Source organism: Perca fluviatilis, chromosome 18 (assembly GCF_010015445.1).
Source record: "Perca fluviatilis chromosome 18, GENO_Pfluv_1.0, whole genome shotgun sequence".
In the NCBI taxonomy this organism is placed as follows: Eukaryota; Metazoa; Chordata; class Actinopteri; order Perciformes; family Percidae; genus Perca; species Perca fluviatilis.
Genome location: NC_053129.1, coordinates 22,577,291 through 22,596,535, shown reverse-complemented (window position 1 = coordinate 22,596,535; position 19,245 = coordinate 22,577,291). Strand labels below are relative to the sequence as shown.

The 19,245-nt window shown below is 40.2% G+C and overlaps 3 protein-coding genes across 7 annotated transcripts in view; all 3 read right to left on the bottom strand.

Annotated features, from left to right (window-relative positions):
• Nucleotides 1-5,259: 5,259 nt before the first annotated feature.
• LOC120547327 (leucine-rich alpha-2-glycoprotein-like) lies at nt 5,260-6,636 on the bottom strand. The gene is made up of 2 exons (XM_039782885.1): nt 6,514-6,636; nt 5,260-6,381 (listed from the first exon to the last, which is right to left on the bottom strand). Exon 2 carries the CDS (start codon nt 6,369-6,371, stop codon nt 5,370-5,372), a length of 1,002 nt encoding a protein of 333 aa, XP_039638819.1. The 5' UTR covers nt 6,372-6,381; nt 6,514-6,636; the 3' UTR covers nt 5,260-5,369.
• A 574-nt stretch (nt 6,637-7,210) lies between these two features.
• LOC120547328 (leucine-rich alpha-2-glycoprotein-like) lies at nt 7,211-8,679 on the bottom strand. Its single transcript, XM_039782886.1, has 2 exons — nt 8,525-8,679; nt 7,211-8,344 (listed from the first exon to the last, which is right to left on the bottom strand). Exon 2 carries the CDS (start codon nt 8,340-8,342, stop codon nt 7,344-7,346), a length of 999 nt encoding a protein of 332 aa, XP_039638820.1. The 5' UTR covers nt 8,343-8,344; nt 8,525-8,679; the 3' UTR covers nt 7,211-7,343.
• A 2,649-nt stretch (nt 8,680-11,328) lies between these two features.
• The window catches only part of LOC120546968 (rho-associated protein kinase 2-like), a 30,348-nt gene continuing 22,431 nt past the window's right edge, over nt 11,329-19,245 (bottom strand). The window contains exons 23-34 of one of the 5 annotated variants that reach the window (XM_039782272.1): nt 18,281-18,374; nt 17,913-18,007; nt 17,420-17,608; nt 17,102-17,270; nt 16,257-16,472; nt 15,551-15,618; nt 15,357-15,445; nt 14,979-15,057; nt 14,541-14,808; nt 13,728-14,007; nt 12,737-12,850; nt 11,329-11,923 (exon numbers count right to left, since the gene is read on the bottom strand). In XM_039782272.1, the coding sequence (XP_039638206.1) occupies nt 12,763-12,850; nt 13,728-14,007; nt 14,541-14,808; nt 14,979-15,057; nt 15,357-15,445; nt 15,551-15,618; nt 16,257-16,472; nt 17,102-17,270; nt 17,420-17,608; nt 17,913-18,007; nt 18,281-18,374 (1,635 nt within the window). In that variant the 3' untranslated portion in view covers nt 11,329-11,923; nt 12,737-12,762. Of the gene's footprint in view, nt 11,924-12,736; nt 12,851-13,063; nt 13,147-13,727; nt 14,008-14,540; nt 14,809-14,978; nt 15,058-15,356; nt 15,446-15,550; nt 15,619-15,665; nt 16,141-16,256; nt 16,473-17,101; nt 17,271-17,419; nt 17,609-17,912; nt 18,008-18,280; nt 18,375-19,245 lie in introns of those variants that run through there. The other 4 variants (XM_039782273.1, XM_039782274.1, XM_039782275.1 and 1 more) reach the window with 4 other exon arrangements.

The window sequence follows — 19,245 nt, the reverse complement described above, 5'->3', positions numbered from 1 at the left end:
AAGAGGATCCTGGCAAGTGGCAGCAGCTAGGTTTCAATAAATACAAAGACAATAACGAAATAAAAACATAGACACACTTTCACTCATCATAGTCGAACACCAATGTCATCATCATAAAGAAAATCTGGGTCCTAAATAGATTTAAAAACAATGACAGACAGACTGCCTTTCTGCAAGGTCTTTTAGAAAGCCTTTAAAAGAATAAAGTGAGACCAACTCCTTCAACTGTAGCTCATTCTGAAGCTGATTCCATGCAGATGGTGCTGCAAAATTAAAAGCCTTTTTGCCAAAGTCAGTGCGGACTTTAGGGACTGACAATAAAAACAGATCCTGTGAACGCAAGTGATATCTCCCTGCAGACCTTGGGAGGATGTAAGCATTCAGATAAGGCGGAAGTAATCTTAGTACTGCTTTATAAATAAAAAGATGCCAGTGCATCCAACGCCTAATTGAGAGGGAGAACCACTCGACCAATTCATGGTGCTGTAATGCATGCGGCACATTCACGGCTGTTACGCTATTTACATCTGTTCTCCTCTCTGTCATTTCAGTGCAAATTGTCGCATATGGCAATGCGTCCCTCAAGGTCTTCGTAGATTCATCAGAATCATCAGAACCAGCCACCACCACCACCAGTGACTGGCCTCCTTGGGGAGAATATCTTGCTGCTGCTTGGGCCAGACACCCCTCAGTTATCAGTTATCAGATATCATCTGTTATAATAAACATTAATCTTTACTTCATTCACTTGTATTTCCTGATTGAAATTAGGTATAACATGTTACTTAGTGAGCTCTAGAGGTGCTGGTAAGCATATGTTTGAACACTAGAAACAGCCAGGCTAGCAGTTTCCCCCTGCATTATGCTAAGCTACGCTAATTGGCTGCTGGCTTCAGCTCCATAATTAATGCGCAGACATTCCTGAATCATTGATTACCAAAACAGAGACCTTTGCAGAAGCCTGTCAAATGCACGAATCGATAAATTGTTAAATGAATACTTGAACCTCACAAACAGTTGGCCTTACCCCCTCTCTATCCTCATCAGTGACACATGATCTCACTCAAATTTCGCTGACTGCACCTCTGCGTGTCTCCAAGCCGACCACCCTAACAACAGGTGAAAGGTCTGTTATGGGCAATACATAAAGCCCCTCCAGACACATGGAGCCAGATGATAATCCATGTGAGCTCAGTGTGAAAGGATGTCAGTGAGTCCAAGAAAAATGTATTGCAAAGGAGTTATCGAGGCGATTTAGACGTCAAACAGTGATGAAATGTTGTCCTTGTCTGGAGGTAATTAACCCCTCTGCCCTGTTTTTCCCCGCGTGGGTCACTGTGGGTGATTACAGACGGATGGCAGAGTGGAGATCAATCTGCTATCGCTGGAAAGAAAAATACAGAGTAAGACACAAAAGGAATACTGGTCACTGGAGTATCTACAAGAAAGATTTTTCCCTTTCACAGCAGCCTCAGATCAAAGCTGCAGGGATCTTTCACAGTGCATAGCTGCAGTTGAATATTTACATAGTAATTAAAGAGAGTGCATGTGTGTGTACATCTGAAGTTGGGGGAGGAGTAAAACAATCTGTGGATTTTTTATAGAGGCTATGAGCATTTCAATGCAAGATAAAAGCTGTTGTGTTTCCTGAAGGTTGTGGGTCCTGTCTATCTGTATGTGGATGATCAAGAAATAACTAATTACAAATGAAAAAGTTAAATTCATGAGTGATAAAATAATTTTCAAGTCAACACCCTCAGGGGTTTTGCTCCTAAAGCCTAATATGGTCTGGTATGACCAGTGATATTGCTGTATCACAAAGATCACTGAGTCAATTCCCTGACTTTGACTTTCTTATGCTTGTGTAGAAATACTCTGTGACAAGGGTCCTGCATTCAAAAAATCAATTAAAAGTAAAAGTACAAAAGTATTAGCATCATAATAATATAATAATGTTGCAGCTGGTAAACGTTGAGGTTATTACAATTACGTTACATACTGCTGGGTAGCTTGGGATTCCCCCCCAGGGGTCAACAGAGTCTTATCTTGATCTATAATAATACATCATAATTATTATTTGTTGATTATATTTTGTATTATTAATCTGAATCTGCAAAGTAATTAGTAAAGTTATCAAATAAATGTAGTGGAGTAAAAAGTACAATATTTTCACATTTTTTGGTAAGTCCTGGATCTTCGCAACCTACAGCACCTTTAAGCCAAAAAAACAAGCTATATCTGGCTGGGAAAACATCCATAAACTGATGCTTTATCTCTCTTGTGTCCTCCATTAATGTTGTTTTGTTGTCATCTTGACAATTTTGGTTGATACTTAACACCTTTTCCCACCCCTGCCTGTATTTTCATTTGATTTTGATGGACAAGCACCTGTTATATTTCTTCAAGGGTTGACATATGTGGTTGTGGTCTGTATGTGTGGGGATATTGAGGGAGCCTCCATCAAAACCTTTATTCCCGCTATAAAGTAGGCTCGATTTGTGGAAGGGTGTTAAATACAGCGTCCATCTAGGAAGAGCCTCATAATAGCCCATTTCCCTGGAGAGCACGGGAGGCCATTTACAACCACCAATAATACAGTCGGGGAATGGCCTCATCTGTCTTCACCAATAATAAGATAATGCACAAAGGCAACAGCACAATCCTTTCCCCATGTTTATGTTGTAGAGCAATGATTCATGAGCAGAACAGTATAGATAAAATGTATGTAGGATTATAATAAATGAAGATGCCAGCTAATGCATGAGATTGTGCTATTTTTCCACACTCACCCACCTTCATCTGCTTAAAATTGATTGAACATGCTAGATGAGGGCTGTAAGCTGCAATGCATGCTGGTCTTGAACAAGCACAGGTTTGAGGCATTAAATGTCAATCATTGGTAAAAAGCGAGGGAGCGTTGATAAAGTGCTCAGTGGGAGTGTTTTACTGCTGTTAAGTGCTTGTATGGTAATGGCCTCAAGCTTCTGATGGCAGCCACAGCGCGACTCCTCTTACCCACCTTCAGGTAAGCTTTAATGAGTCTGAAAACCTCTTTTCTTACTTCAGCCCGAGCTCAAACACACATAACTTAAGAAGGTGACCTGTGAAATATCAAGGTTGAAGAACAACGGTGCACCGCTGCAGGGAACAGATGTGTGTATTAATGCATGAGTGTCTTGTTAGAGGCGACACTTTGTCTTGGGATTTTCTTTCTTTCTAATTAATTGTTGTAATGTTACAATTGATCTTATGATCTAACTCTTTGTTAGAAAGAAAATAAGCATATTGCTTTCAATTTTATGTTAAAGTTTTATCAGCAAAATTGCACAATGGCCCTTTTGTGAGTGTTATATTATACAGGTGTATTAACAAGCAAACTAAATGTTAATGTTGTAGCCGAATGAAGTGGAGGCAACTTTTTATTTACTGTTGGTTAACATTCTAAAACAATTCATTATGTTTTAGGAGCTCCTCAGAGGTTTTCAATATGTCATTTTTTTGTGTGCAAAGTGACTACAGCTGTTTTATAAAAGTAGCGGAGTAAAAATTACAATAGTACACAATTGTACATATTTGAGTGAATGTACTGAATGGGATTTTTTACCACTATGAATACGCTGTTTTACAGTTCATTGATGAGTGCATGAACAATTGTTTGGTGTACAGTAGAGCTAAAGTAAGAAAAGAAAGAAAGGGAACAAAATGAATGGAAATCAATAATATAAAAACTAAAAAAATCAAAAGCAAAAAAATATATTATACATTACATATCATTTAGCTGACGCTTTTATCCAAAGCGACTTACAATTGCTATATATATATCAGAGGTCGCACACCTCTGGAGCAACTAGGGGTTAAGTGTCTTGCTCAGGGACACATTGGTTGATGTATCGCAGTGGGATTCAAACCCTGGTCTCCTGCACCAAAGGTATGTGTCATATCCACTGCGCCATCACCTCCCCCCATATATACTATATATATATATATATATATATATATATATATATATATAAACAAAATCCCATTTTTGGTGATTATTGAAAAATGTCAGTAATTAGTGCACTATTATGTGCTAATGAGCAGCACTCAAAGACAATCATGTCTCCATTATTACAACACTAAGTGAGAAAGGCTATTTTCAAGTGTGTGCCTGTGACCTTTTAGAGTTCAGTGTCAGTCAGTCATCATTAGCCGACAGTACGGCAGGGAGCCAGAGAGCAGGCTCCATTCCTCCATACTGATCACCCTCATTTATCCAAGGAACGGCCTGCCCACCATCACACTCTTACAAACTTCAGAGCCGAGGGGATTCACAGGAGCAGACAGAGATTAAATGTCTCGCCCCAACAAGCAGCAGTAGTTATTAAGGAAGAGGAGAGTGCCTGTGTTCACTTTCCCCCTAAAAGATGTTTCCATCCAGAGGGAATTATCATACCAGCACTTCCTCAACCTTTAACCTCCAGGATACAATTCAGAGGTAGAATTAAAGACATACATCAAACCTCTGACGTTTTCCTTACGCTCTTAATGGGGAGCGTTTACAAACAGGGTTTAATTTTCATAAGTAACAGCCTCTAGAGGGGGCAATGTGTTATATTTTATAACAGTAGTAAATTATATTTGGGGTGCACTCACTGTGATCAAGGCTTAAAGACATGGGTGTGCGGGCATACAGAAGATATAAACACACACTATGTGAGAGAGAGAAAGAGAGAGAGAGAGGCCTAAAGAAAGACAGAGAGAAATATTTAAACACACCAGAGGAGGTCAGCTGGAAGACTTAGCCAATGCACTGCCCACACACTCCCACATCATTAAAAACAAAAGGGCACAACTGAAACAATGCTGCATTCTGTGCTGCAAACCAACACCAGTTGAAACAGATCCGTTCGAGTAAGAATTCACCGCAACAATCTCAAAACACTCTTTCAACACACGCTTTGATTTCTTGCGATTCTGCAACATTTCTTGTCTTAATTACAGGCTTTTTTGGACTAAGCTCATCATTAAGTTTCTTATACTTATTTACCTTGATATCATGTGCCTCACAGATCAAAATCAATATAACCAGAATATATTAACATCATGGTTTGCTTTGACAGGCTGGGATCTATTAAGTAAATTGGTTCTTTAATGACCAGCATCTGTTCAGCGTTGAGAATGTATTGTGTGTCTTACGCCACCATGTGGGCTGGACAATATACAAACAATGTCTCCATGTCACGAAGACATCATAAGAAAGTAGTGCAGATAAAAGACTGAATTATAAAGTTTTATTTCAGCCTTTGACACAGTGAATAATGTATCATTTTACATATGATTTTAGTGAAATGTAAACAATAAATGCAATTTTTTTTACCACCTCCTAATCACTCATTTTTAACCTTGTGAAGTCCAAGCTCACTGTCAGTTAAAGAGACCAACTGTCGGTGTTTAAGAGCTTCAGGCCCTGCACATGTCACATCCTCCAAAAATATGACATTTTGAGGATGGACAGCGAGCCACTTCCACAGATGCTCCATCCTCTCATCGCACACCCAGGGATTTCCTGTTAAGATCATCTGGAAAGAGGATTTTCTCTCATCCAGCAGCTCCGAGGGGAAATGCTGCAGCTGATTCTGATTGAGCATCAGAAGATCAAGATGCTGGAGACCCTGGAGGAGGGTCGCCGGCAGCTCTTGGAGCTGATTCTCATGCAAAAACAGTTGGGACAGTTTTGGGTTGTGGGTGAACATTGTAGGTTTCAGGGAGCTTAATTTGTTTCCAGCGACATTCAGTGTCTCCAGGCGGTGCAGGTTCTTCAGTGCGTCAGGTTGTAGATCTTGCAGATTGTTGTCACTCAAGTCTAGATTTTCCAGATTGGGCAGCTTCTGAAGCAGAGCGGCAGATACACCAGTTAAACGGTTTCCAGACAAGTCCAGCCAGATCACACTACTGTTGCCAGGAAACCACTCAGCATCAGCTTTTTCAATCAGATTATTCTTCAGCACAAGACTACGAAGTGAGGCATGGCTGAAGACATTTGGAGGTAGATGAACCAGCTGATTTCCTGTCACATCCAACATGTTCAAGTGAGGAACTTCCTTCAGTAGATCTGAAGGAAGGCTTGTCAGGTTGTTGTGATAAAGCTGGAGGTTGTTTAAAAGAGGCACAGGACTCAAATGACTGGCTGTGATACTGCTAAGTTTGGTGGATTGGACGGATAGCCGAGTGGTGTTGGAGGGTAAACCATCTACAGGGAAATGTGTGAGGGAGCTTTGGCTGCACACCACCTCTGCACCTGAAGGTGGAAAGGAACAGGAGCACAGATCTGGGCAAGAGTGGGCGCATTCAGCCAGCGCAGTGAAAGTCAGGAGCATCCACAAGTTCATCTTTAAAGCACTGCACAAAGGAAACATACACATTACAAGAGACAGATTTATACAGGATATCAAGAAATGTAATAATCCAAGTACAAATAATCAGGTATTATCACTGCATTGTGAAAATCTGATCATAGATACATAATCTTACCTGAAAGGCACCGCAGAATTCTTTACTGTTTTTGATCCTGGACTTGGTTTGAGTGTATTTATTCCCAGCAATGAGTCAGGACAAAATGTTGCAAGAGGCAAACAAAACCAAGCAAACAATACAGCACATCAACCGGTGAGTGCTTTATTCCTGTTCTTTCCAAAAGTACAGATGTTACCAAACACAGATCAATATTTTTCTTTTTCATTCCTGTAAGAAAATTTTTATGCAATGGTTTAATAAGTTATTTTAAGTGATTTGTAAATATTGGATGTGTGCAAAACATAATTTTATAAAACTGAATGAATTAGGTATTTCATTGAATTTCATCATTTAATCCATTTTCATAATTACATATTCTTGGTGTTTGGATTATTGAAGGAATAGTTTAACATTTATTGAAGTAAGCTTATTCGCTTTCTTGCTCAGAGTTAGATGAGAAGATTGATATCACTCTCATGTCTGTTGATTCAATATGAAGCTACAGCCAGCACATTAGCATAGCAAAAAGACTGGAAAGCAGCTAAAGCTCATCAATTAACACGTTCTATGGTGTTTGTTTAATTCAAACAGAAATACAAGCTTTGGTTTTACAAGGTCTTATGTAGTGCTGGTAGGTGGATTTATTTCCTTTGGACACAACCAGGCTAGCCATGTCTTTGTAAATTTTATCTACAATTAAGACAGAAAAGACAGATATTCTTGAATGTTCTCTTTACTCTTATCATATTTTATTGTACATTCAAATTATACTGACAAAAGAGAATGTTTCAGTGACTGAAGAGTAAGACAGGCTGATCAGATAATAACCAGTATGAGGATGGAAAATGTTAAGACTGAAGGTTTAGTTCACTTTCTGTCAGTGACATTACTGAGCGCCCCACCAGAGACTGTGGTCTGGCACATATGATGGTCTCTGGCAGGAAGACTTTCTTCTTGTTCCTTTGAAGCCACCTCCAGAGGTACTCCACCTTCCCATCACACAGCCAGGGGTTGGCGGCCAGGTCCAGCCCTTCCTCGTCCAGGGAGCTCAGAGGGTCCAGCAGACCTGCAGGGATGTGGCTCAGCTGGTTGTCATCCAGACTCAGGTGTTTGAGCTGAGAGAGCTCCTGAAACAGGTTTTGGGGGAGTTTGTTGAGCTTATTCCGAGAGAGGAACAGATGGGTGAGGTTTCGATTTCTCTGAAGTATAGATTCATCCAGGGTGTCGAGCTTGTTGTTTTGCAGGTTTAGCCTCTCAAGTTTGGTCAGAGGGTCCAGGGAATTTGCAGAGATCTTCTGCAGACGGTTGTTGGCAAGGTCCAGATTCTCCAGGCGGGGAAGCTTCTGAAGCAGAGCAGCCGGGATCTTGGTTAAACTGTTCCCAGATAAGTCGAACCAGGTGATGTTGCTGTTATCAGGGAGCCACTCAGCATCGGCGTTTTCAATCAGATTATTCTTCAGCACCAAGTTGCGCAGTGGGGCGTTGATGAAGACATCTGCAGGCAGGTCGGACAGTTTGTTTCCTGTGAAATCCAAAGTGTTGAGGTGAGGAACGCCTCTGAGAAGATGAGAGGAAAGGCTCTGCAGGTGGTTGCTGTACACGTGGAGTCCTGTCAGCAGAGGCGTGGCGTTCAGGTGCTCTTCGGAGATGGAGGTGATGTTCGTGAACTGGATGGTCAGTAGGGAGGTGTTAATCGGGAGACTCTCGGAGGGGTACTCTGTCAGGGGAACCTCATTGCAGACCACCTCAGCTTTTCTGTGGTAGCATTGGCAAAGTGGTGGGCAGGACAGAGTGCCATGGCAGAAATATGCCAACCAGAAGAAAGGAAGAACACACCAGGACTTCATTACTAGAAGAAGAGGACACATATATTTTAAGATGAGGAGGAAAATACACGACAGCACTGCAAAACATCACAAATCATTTAATTTCAGTTAATGCACAACATGTTCAATACCATGAGTAAGAAAATAAAACTTATGTTCATAGACATGATATTCAATACCATGAGTAACAAAATTAAACTTACTGTTGTTTTCTAGATGGATGAGTAGCAAGCAGATCGCTCCTTATATCAGATTCAGCAGTGGTCACACACATTTGGCGAGCAGAAAGCTCCAATCTAATCATTTCTCTTTGAGTAAACAAGGACCCAGTCACTACACAGTCATTCGTCAAGGACAGACAGTTGCAACAGACTGTGTGACTCTACTAAGCTGCACGGAAAGTACAAAACCTGGAAATTTAGTTCATGTGGGTTTATTGGAAAACATTTTATAGTTCTGCAAAAAACTCTTGAATGTGAAATATGACGTTCAAGTCTGTGTTAATGTGACCATACGCAGTTTAGGATTTTGATGGTTTGCCACTGAGTGAAAAACTAAGATCGATGTTTACAATATTTTGTACTTTGGATTTTTTTTATATGTGGGAGGAGGAGGAGAAAGGGAGGGGGGGGGAGAGCATGCAAGAAAGAGGTAAAATGTACGGTCATCAATTTGAAATAAGGTAGATTATATGTTATTTTGCTGGAAATTTAACCCATCTTCAGAAAAGCTAACTAGTTCATGCCACATAATGTTTACATAGAAATGATTCACACAAATGCATAATGTTTAAAGTTGCATAGTTTTAAGTTACATAACAATAAGCAGTGAACAAGAGTTCAATGAAGGATTTATCTTATACCTTGAATTTCCACTACTTAATTTACTTTACCAACACATTCGAAGAGTAAAATGGGTCTCCATTTGTTGTTAGTATGTAACCAAAGCAATAATATAATATATTGACACAAGCAGTGGTGGAAGATATCTTCATATCCTCTACCTATGTAAAAGTTGCCATCCAATAATATATATATATACATACTCCATTACAAGTAGCTGCATCCAAAATAAGTATTACCAGGTATTCCACCAGGTAGTATTAAAAGTAAAATCAATTTAAGTAGCAATTTACTGTTGTAGGACTATATATCACATTGAAATGTAGTGGAGTAGAAGTATAAAGTAGCATAAAGCAGAAATACTCAAGTAAACTACAAGTTCCTCAATTGTATATTTAAATATACAGTAGTACTTAACACTACTGCAAGAAAGACATCCTTTTATAAATGTAAATTAAAAGACTAGAGATAAAGTAATTAATGTTGATTCTCACTGAGGAGAAGGCTGCGTGCCACCTGATGTTGCAGCTGTCAATACAGCAGATTTCATGGTTATTCAACCAGAACATACAGTCACACAGCTGATAAACAGAATGGATCAGACCTGCAGTATGAAGTACGAATTTAGCAGATGGGCAACTTGATGAACCATTACATTATGTATGATGAGTGCCAGTTGGCTTTAGGCTGTTCTGAAAGATTTATTTCAGTCAAGCCCACTCACTCCACATGCACTTGCAAGATAGAGACAGACCGATTCTGGTATAGTTCAAATAGTCTCCTCAAATACACTGTAGTCAGATATAACATCTCCGAAGGATCGTTACAATATTTCTATGGCATTTCTGTTTATAATGTCAAGGGCTCTACATTGATCTCATTATCTTGTGACAGCACTCACGTATCATTATACAGTGTACACTATATATCATTTTCTAAGATTATTTTTTGGCCATTTTTGGCCTCCATTTTGATAGGACAGCTGAAAACATGAAAGGGGAGAGAGAGGGGGAATGCAGCTAAGGGCCGCAGGTCGGAGTGGAACGTGCCTGCTGCGTTGAGGAGTAAACCTCTATATATGGGCGTATGCTCTAACAACTGAGCTATCCGGGTGCCCCATTTTCTATTATTTTTAATAAGTATATCTTAAAGGCCCCATACTGTATAATGATACTTTTAAGGTTAATACTTGTATTTTAGATTTCTACTAGAACATGTTTACATGCTTTCATTTTCAATAAAACCATTTTTTTCATACTGTCTCTGTCTGAATATACCTGTATTCACCCTCTGAAAAATGCTGTTTTAGCTCTCTTTAAGGTCCACCCCCCAGAAAGCCCAGTCTGGTCTGATTGGTCAGCGTTTCTGGATCTTCTGCATCTAAGCTCTGGGAGTCTGCACCGTCCTTTTGCAGCCGGTAACTGAGTAGGATGACACTTTAGCGGCACTTTCTAGTGTTGTGACATCTAAACTGTAAGGAAATCCTGACGACTCGTTTAAAGGCACAGTTTCTAAATTCAGACTGTCTGCATTTCTCTGTGGATTGAGAATTACGATACTTTCACTGTATTTATATAGCACCTTAACTGGCTTTATAATTAAAAAAAGACAGAAATCTCACTTTTTACAATACAGTATGGGACCTTTCAGATTATCAATATCTCACTGATACCTCATTAATAATTGAGGTACAGGTCAACAAAAATAATTAAACATGATTTAACATGTTTATTAGTGCATTTTAGAGGCGCTAGAAGGCAGACAGAGTCAGGCTAGCAGTTTCCCTCAGTTTCCAGTCTTTATGCTAAGCTAAGATAAGCGGCTGCTACTTCATCATATACAATTATTATATAAAAGTGGTATCAATCTTCTCACCTAGTAGCTCTCGCCAAGAAAACTATTTTTTTTATTTCCCAACATGTGGGACTATTTTTTTTATACAATGATTAAACTCAAACACTGAGTTCATTGATACCACACTAATAATTCAGGTACAACAGTGCAACATGGAAACAACCAAATCCAAACACAAGTCTTTCGCAATTCTTCCTGTCAAAAATAACAAAACTCATTGAACTTGACTTTTTTATATATTGAGACCAATCCTACATGTTGAATTTCGAAACCTGACTGTTGAAACAATAAATGAAATATAAAAACACTTATTTTCATGGTTACATAATTTATTTGAATTCGTCATGAATGGAAAGAAGAAAACATTGTTTCAGTTCAATTCACATTATTCTGTCTTATGTCGTAATGGATCTACTTTGTGCAATGAAAACTGTATTCATTTACAAAACAAGCATATAATGTATAATGTGCTGCTGACTTATATCAATAAAATTAAAACAGTCATTTACTATGAGCTACACTTTGTGTTACAATACACAGACAGACATCTTAAGCCTATATACAAATGTTCACACATGACTAACACCTCACAAACAAATCCATGTGAGTCACTGCATCTGACAGAATAAAATGTCCATGTTTTTGTCATGATGGTTATAAAATAAGGCAGTTTCAGTCGGGTTTTTAAAAAAAACCTTTCCTATAGATGAAGTCTCGCTCTCATACTCATTTTCTTGTGAAAATGACAAAGGCAGCCCCAGTTCTTATGACAACAGCCAGTTTCTGTCCATTTTTTTTCAGTCTACTGCCCTGAAGAAATAACACATGTAGTGTAGGCACTGCATCCAGACTGCGGCCATATATGCACAAAGATGAAAATACACATCTTTGATCATCCAGGGTTAACTGTGAAAAAAGAGAGAGAAGGAAAATTATGTGAAAACTTGGGATGTTACCAACAGAATGGCTGGACTTCAAAGGCACACACACACAAAATCCACACATATTAAACCAGGAAGCTATATATCCAGTAGCCACACAATGCATGAGTAAAATGCATAAAAAAGCAGACAGGTATGGGAATTATCTTAGTCTGCATTATGCAAGAAGTGAAATATTAAAACCCATTTTGGGACATACGCTTATTTGCCTTCTTGCCGAGAATTTGATAAGATTGATAGCACTCATATCTGTACTGTACAGTACTATCGAAGCTAAGCTTAACATAAAGACTGGAAACAGAGAGAAACAGCTATCCTGGCTCTATCCAAAAGGTATTTAAGATATTAACGCTTTGCTTGAGTGAGCTACAGGGTGCTGGTAGGCAGATTTTATTACCTTCAGACAGTATTGTTGCCAGTATTTATGCTAAGCTTAGCTAACTGGCTGCAGCTTCATATTTAATGTACAGATGTGTGTGTAGTATTGTCACTTAACTCTCTGAAGAAAAACGTGTAAGTGTATTTCCCAAAATGACAAATTATTGCTGTAATATTTTACTTCTTGCAAACATGCAGACCAAAATCTGCTTTTTGTGCAATAAAAAGGCGCAGCAAGCATACTTCCCAAACCGTCAAACTATACTTGTAGCTACAATGAAGTTTAAACACAGAGTTCATGTTTTCCCACTCAACTGTAAATTTAGAAATCACGCAAAAACATGCCTCTGGCTGCTTTAAGGCGTCCTAACTGCAAACACACATGCAGAGGTCCAGTTACCCTCTGTACCCCCTCTTTCACTTCCTTCAGAAGAATAAATCATCATCATCATCATCATCATTATCGTCATCATCCAACGGCCAATTCCAGTCTTTAAGGCCAAACTCAAGCAATCTGAAACAGCAGAGGATCATCGAGGGGGTCAACACCTTTCGTGCTTCATAAACTGCTGGGGCAATACATGCCAGGTTCAGCAGAGGGCAGCGTAGAGCCGTGAGTTGTTAATTGCGTGACTAAGTGCTGCTTGTTATGATGAGGGGAGTGTTAATGGACATGGCAGCACAGTGTTATGGAGGGAGGACAGGCTCAACAAGCTCTGCTACTTACAGTCTCCCAGCATGAGAGATGTTACAATGGAGAGGTCAAAGGTCAAAGGTCAGTGGAGGATGATACGGAGCATGGGGCCAGTGCTGAGGGATGAGAGCCAGTTAGGTTGTAGCTGAGAGAGCAAACTTTGACAAATGAGGGTCTTAATCAATCCCGGATTGATTAAGTGACTCCCATAATGGTTTCCTACTCAATCAGGTGGCTACTGACGCTGTGTGAGAAGCCATGTTGGAGCATTAATGCTGCATACAGTGTTAAAAGAATGATTCAGGAATCCTGTTTAAAGCAAGACATCCTGTATCAGCCACAGCTTTAGGCCCCTTTCAACTGCACATGATTGACAATCATCAACAGAGACAACAAAGTAGGTAGTAAGGCTAGTCGTTTTGATCATGAATCAGTTTTTTAAAACCAAAATTTACTGAAAAATACATTATTTGTAAGATTAGCTCATATTTTGGGGTTTTCACCCTGAGTTGTATTTTTAAATAACATTAAAATAACAAGTGCTACATCAGCACATAGTGAGTTTGTTTTTAAGAACAAGATGGTCATATCGTTATTGCAGTCATATAAAAAATACAACAGAAACAAATTGAGCTTCAATCTGGCTGGAAAATTAAAAAATATGTTCTGTATGCCGTAGAATCTTTCCCGTCCTTACCTGGGCTTGCCTGATGGCTGCTGCTGTCTGCTAGGCTGGATCTTGATGGCTCCGCGATGGGCCGACATACGAGGCGAAGCCCTGGGCGAAGGTCGCGGGGAACCTCGCGGAGAGGAGCTCGATGTTGCTTCATGAAGGTTGTTTTGTGCCGCAGAGGGAGGACTCATTGTTGGGTGTTTCCTCGGGATGCGTTTGAGGAGGTGGCTGACCCAGCGCTGCTGCTCCTCCTGAGAGTTGGTCAGCAGAAGCAGCTCTTTGGCAGTGGATATGTCGTAGTTCACTGTTCAAGACAGAGATTTAAAATGGATCAGAAACAGAGTTTCTCCTGACATTAATTTCTTTGTATGTGGGCTTAATTCTATGGTGCAATTCCAGGCTGTCCATTGTGGTAGTGTTGTGTTGGAGTATACTAAAATATATTTTGCCCACCATATCTTAAGTTGACTAACAAGGACATAAAACACAGTTCCACAAAGATAGGATTTATAATGGGCTCTTATTGGTCATCTGTTCAATGTACAAAGGCTGCTATGACATTGAGCATAAAATATAATAATTATATACTGTATATAGAGCTGAAACTACCTATCTTTTTTTTTTTACTATTTCCTGACATATTACTGTCTGGGTGATACATTTAAATTCATTTATGATAAATTGCTAGTTGCACCTCTTAATATCTAATAAAATGTTTCTATAGTCAGAAATGCCAGCTGCTTGAACAAGGCACAATGTGGTGGTGTACTCCATCTTAAAGCATGGCTCCATGGTACAAGTGAAGTTCTTAATTCTCTCTTGACTGAGCATACTGACCCTTGCAGGGCACAATAACTTCCTCCTTTCTGTCCAGGTGATCTTTGTGGCACTTGGTGTGGCAGCGGCGGCACTCGAGGGCCGGCGGGGGCTTGAAAACGTGCCACAGGGGCCGAGCGCAGGCTTCACAGCTGGAGGGGAAGTGGTACAGAGTGAGGATGAACTCGTGGCCCTTGTGGCTGATGTAGGAGGGACGGTCACCATACGGGGCGGGCTCCACTACAAGCTCCTGTTCACGTTTAATCTCGCCTTCATTGGCATACAAGATCTGGGGAAAGACAAGAAAAGGAAAGGAATTGAATTGAAGATTTATTGAGGCAGACAGCTGAATTGAGAAAACCTAATAAAATACTGACAGTCTGAACAAAGGGAGAGGGGAAAGAAAGACAAGGCAACAGGAAGTGTCCTTGCTCAAAGTCCTCGAAGGAAGTGTCCTACCTGGAAAATCCTTGGAATTTCTTTGGCATCTGCACGGTACACGTCAGTTTGAGTGACAGGTCGGACATGAAACAGCTTACTGTAGCAGGGAGAGAGATGGAAGAGTAAAGAATAGACCCAGGAATGTGTAATCAATAAGAATAGAAAAATATGTGTAGCACCAGCAGGATATGCTTAATTGATTTCTTTTTCAAAGGACTTCTCAAATCATACTTTTGTCTTATAGTTTACCCTGATTTTAGTTAATTAGCATGGCTGTCCACTCTTATTAGTAAGAACTTAAATAAATACTGTTTAAAAAAGTGCTCTATACATACATTTTACCATTTTTATGAATTTTTGGTATTACAAGTTTAAACCTTGCTTTAAATGACTCACTCGATGTCCAGGGTCATGAAAGGGTTGGCCTGTTCACGGTCCACCTCGCTGTTGTAGAACAGGATCTTCTTACTGCTCACAACTATGAACTTTAAAGGAAAGGGAAACAAGGGCCAAAAGGTTAGACCTAATGGTACTGGTGATTACTAAGAAAACAAATCCGTAGATATGAGATATAGTTGTGGAAGCATTACTTTTTTGTCCCAGCCAAACCGCTTTGTGTTCTTGGTAGGAAGTGAAATCCAGCCTTCCAGCCTGGAGTCTAGTTTGCAGAGAAAAAAAAAAACAGGAAGATGTTAATACAAAGAGGAGAAATGCCTTTAATCATGTGAACCACTTAAAAGAACACCTTGACATTTTTGAAATGGTGGCATTTAGTGGCATTTTCTTCAAACAGACTTAGAGAGGAAATAATGAATCGTTAAAACCAAAGGGCAAGTGGCATTGCTACTTGGTTTCAACAACAGGCTACTCGGTGGGAGCTAAAAGGAGTATAAAGAATCTCCAGCACAAAATATAGCAGGTGTCTGGCAATGAAAAATAAAGCTTTTTACTTCTATCTTAGGAAAAGCTCACACGCCAACTTCACACTTGTTTGCCCACATCTTTTGCAGTGAAATAAATTTGACCAAAGCAGGCAAGCATCAAGCCGTTAGCATTAACATGTCCAGTGAACATTAAACAGGGTAAAAGCACAGCAGAGTCAACAGAGTAGAGGGATTAGCGGAAACTTTGCAGGGTTGAACCAGGGTCGGGGGCATTTCTTCCTCCATTCAGGAAAAAACTACAATTTTAAAACACAGGAAATATTTCGATAAATGAATGTTACAAATAATTGTTAGGTCAATTGCAGTTTTCATTTGCAACCCCATCCCAGATTAAAACGCCATGCAGCGTCACCTGCAGGTTCAGCCTCAGGGGGCTGTTCGTAGGTGAGGGCCAGGGGACGGGGGCCCTGCTCCACCTGCCCGTCATATTCTTCTTCATCCTCAGAGTCAGAGTCGAAGACAGTGTGAGCAGAGTGAAGGTTGGGCCGGGTGTCGATGCAGACGGATTTGTGTGTGCGCTGGTAGGTGAAGGACATTGATTCTGAGGTGTGAGAGTGAGTAATGCGCACTGTGCCGAACAAGGTTGAGAGAATTTGAGGTGAAAAGAGGGGGGGAAAGGAAGAAGCATAAAGAGGAAGAAGGTCAAAAACAATTGGCCTGGAAGAGAGTCAAAGTGAAAACAAAGGAAACAGTGAGAACTCAGGAAGAGGGAACGCAGGAAGAGGAATGCAGGAAGTGCATGCAGAAGTGTACTTGCTGACTGGCTTTGAGCATTTGAATATACATGTTGGTGCTACATTATAGGAAAATGAGTAGGATTTGGCATCAAGAACCGGTTCCAACTTGGAATCGTTTTTTTTATTGGAATTGTTTTGAATCCGGTCATCGGTTCCAAATGTAACTGTACTTCCAGGCGCTTGTTGTGTTGCAGCCATGGTGCACAGTAAACGCCGCTCTAACGTGTGGCTTTATTTTAGGTCCAAAAAGCCTGGTAAAACTGTAAATCACCATTGAATAAAAATAAAATCTTCCTCTTATCTGTGAAATAAGCATGTGACCCATTTCAACTCCACCCCTCAAAGAATCGGAATCGAGAATCGATAAGAACCGCCATCGAAAGGAAGAATCTGAATTGTTAAAATCAAAATGATGCCCCGACTCGAATAAAGAGCATGAGATGAAGTCTACTTTGTCTACCTGGGTATCCGTCACCCATGTCCAAGTCGTTGCCACTGCTAATGCTGGTGGAGTCCAGAGAGTGAACGCTGAGGGAGGTGATCTGGCAACGAAGCTGCTCGATGTCACTGTCTTTGCTGTCCAACGCCATCTGAAGCTCCAGACGCACCTGGTTCTCTTCTGCTATCAGCTGAATAAGAGACACAAACAGCGTTTTAAAATTGCAGTTGCAATGTATTTTCTATTGTTTGAGACAACAAAAAAAGTCTGTACACAACTTAATGTGCATATATTCATGCCATTTGTCCGTATGCTGGTGTGCAGCGTCGGCATACTGACCGCCTGCATATCAGTCAGCTCTCTCTGGTATTTGATGATGGTGCTGTTGAGCTTCTCCTTCTCCGCTCTCAGCTCCAGCTGCAGCTTCCTGTTCTCCTTCTCCTTCCTGTGCACCTCGGTGTCGATGCTTCGGTGGCCTCTTTGCCCCGTCTCCCTCCTGTTCATCACCTCGGCCAGCTTGTTGACAGCCTGGGAGCAAATACACAACAACGTAGCTTTTTACAGAGATCTTATTTGTGATTGATATGAATTCAGTAAGCACACAGTGAAACCTGCAGGAATATCAACTGTTGCTGCAGGATAGATGTAAAAAAAACTTGTTTTAGATCTTAGTGATTTTGCTCAGAGTTCAACACAATGCCTGCAGCTGAACATTATTCTTAACAACAAATGATGTGACATAACAGTCGTAAAAAAAAAGTCCGACAGCCAAAGTAGGAAAGTATAGAAAATATTTCAGGGCCCAGACCTGCGTAGGCGCCCAGACACACACCTGAATTTTAAGCGTTCTTTCATTCTGCAGCAGCTTTTCAAAGGACAGTTTGAGCGAGTTCATCTGCATCTCCTCCTCCTTCACTTTCTGGAGCTCTATAAAAACAACAGAGAAGAATATTAATTCAAACACTTTACTTACTTAACATAAGTTTTAGTGAAGTAATCCATAAATTACAGCGCAAGTTCTTGGTTCCCTGAAGAAGAGATTAATGGCGACTTTTCATGACATTTTTACAGCCCACTCCACCATAAATCATATGTATGTAAGACAGCTTTTTACACATTTTTCACCACTGAGGGAAATGTCATTCCTGTAGAAATCTCTTCTCTTAACGTGTTGCTTATTAGTTCCAAAATGACACTCACCTTGCTGCATGTCTTTCAGCTGGTTGTTGAGCTCCTCTTTCTCGCTGGCCAGGTTGGCCACGTCCACCGTCAGAGTGCGGTTGGACTCTTCCAGCTGTAAGGGATGTCAGGGTAGAGGAGTTAGAGTCTCATCCGTGCATACAGTAACAAACAAGCAAGATAACTTAATGCCTATAGCACATTTGAAAACAGCAGTTACAAAGATCTTTACATGAATAAGAACTGGAAAAAGTGCTTTTAACCATTTTTACTACCAACTACTGTGATTTACTGCAGTGTTGTCAATGTCCAGCCTCAGTTTTAATCCAACTGTCTAATCAATTTTACACCTGGGCCACCAGCTGAAGACAAGTAACTAATTGTTAAACATCTAATTAAAAGGTACCCTGTAGAGCAGGGGTCTTCAGATCTGAGCCAGTGGGCACTTACTGGAGAACCTAATATATGTTTTTTGATGGTGGGGTAAGACCCACGCAAACATGGAGAGAACATACAAACAAAGAAAGGCCCGGAAGGACCGGGATTCAAACCCAGAACCTTCTTGCTGTGAGGCCACAGTGCTAACCATGCTGCCATGCTGTAACTATATTGTATATAATTAAGTTGCATGTTGAACCGGGCCGGATGGATGAAAATAAATGGATATTAACATATTATTTATACATCATGTTTTAATGTTAAACATATATGTGGAAGGCACAGTTACTCCTTAAACGTAACTATATGACTACCATAGTGGCTACCATACCTAAAGTAAGCTAATCTTCTATCTAAAAAAATTTAAAAATTAAAAATAAAATCACAAATAGGCCAATTTATATATGCTATATTTTTGAAAAAAAGAAACTTTCAAAAAAAAGATTTTTTAACATAATTTGGCGGCCGCCCTGCACTAACTCATGGACCCCCTGTTGAATATCTCTGCTGTAGAGCACTAGAAGAGCTATGGAGCAATGTTTTTGTAA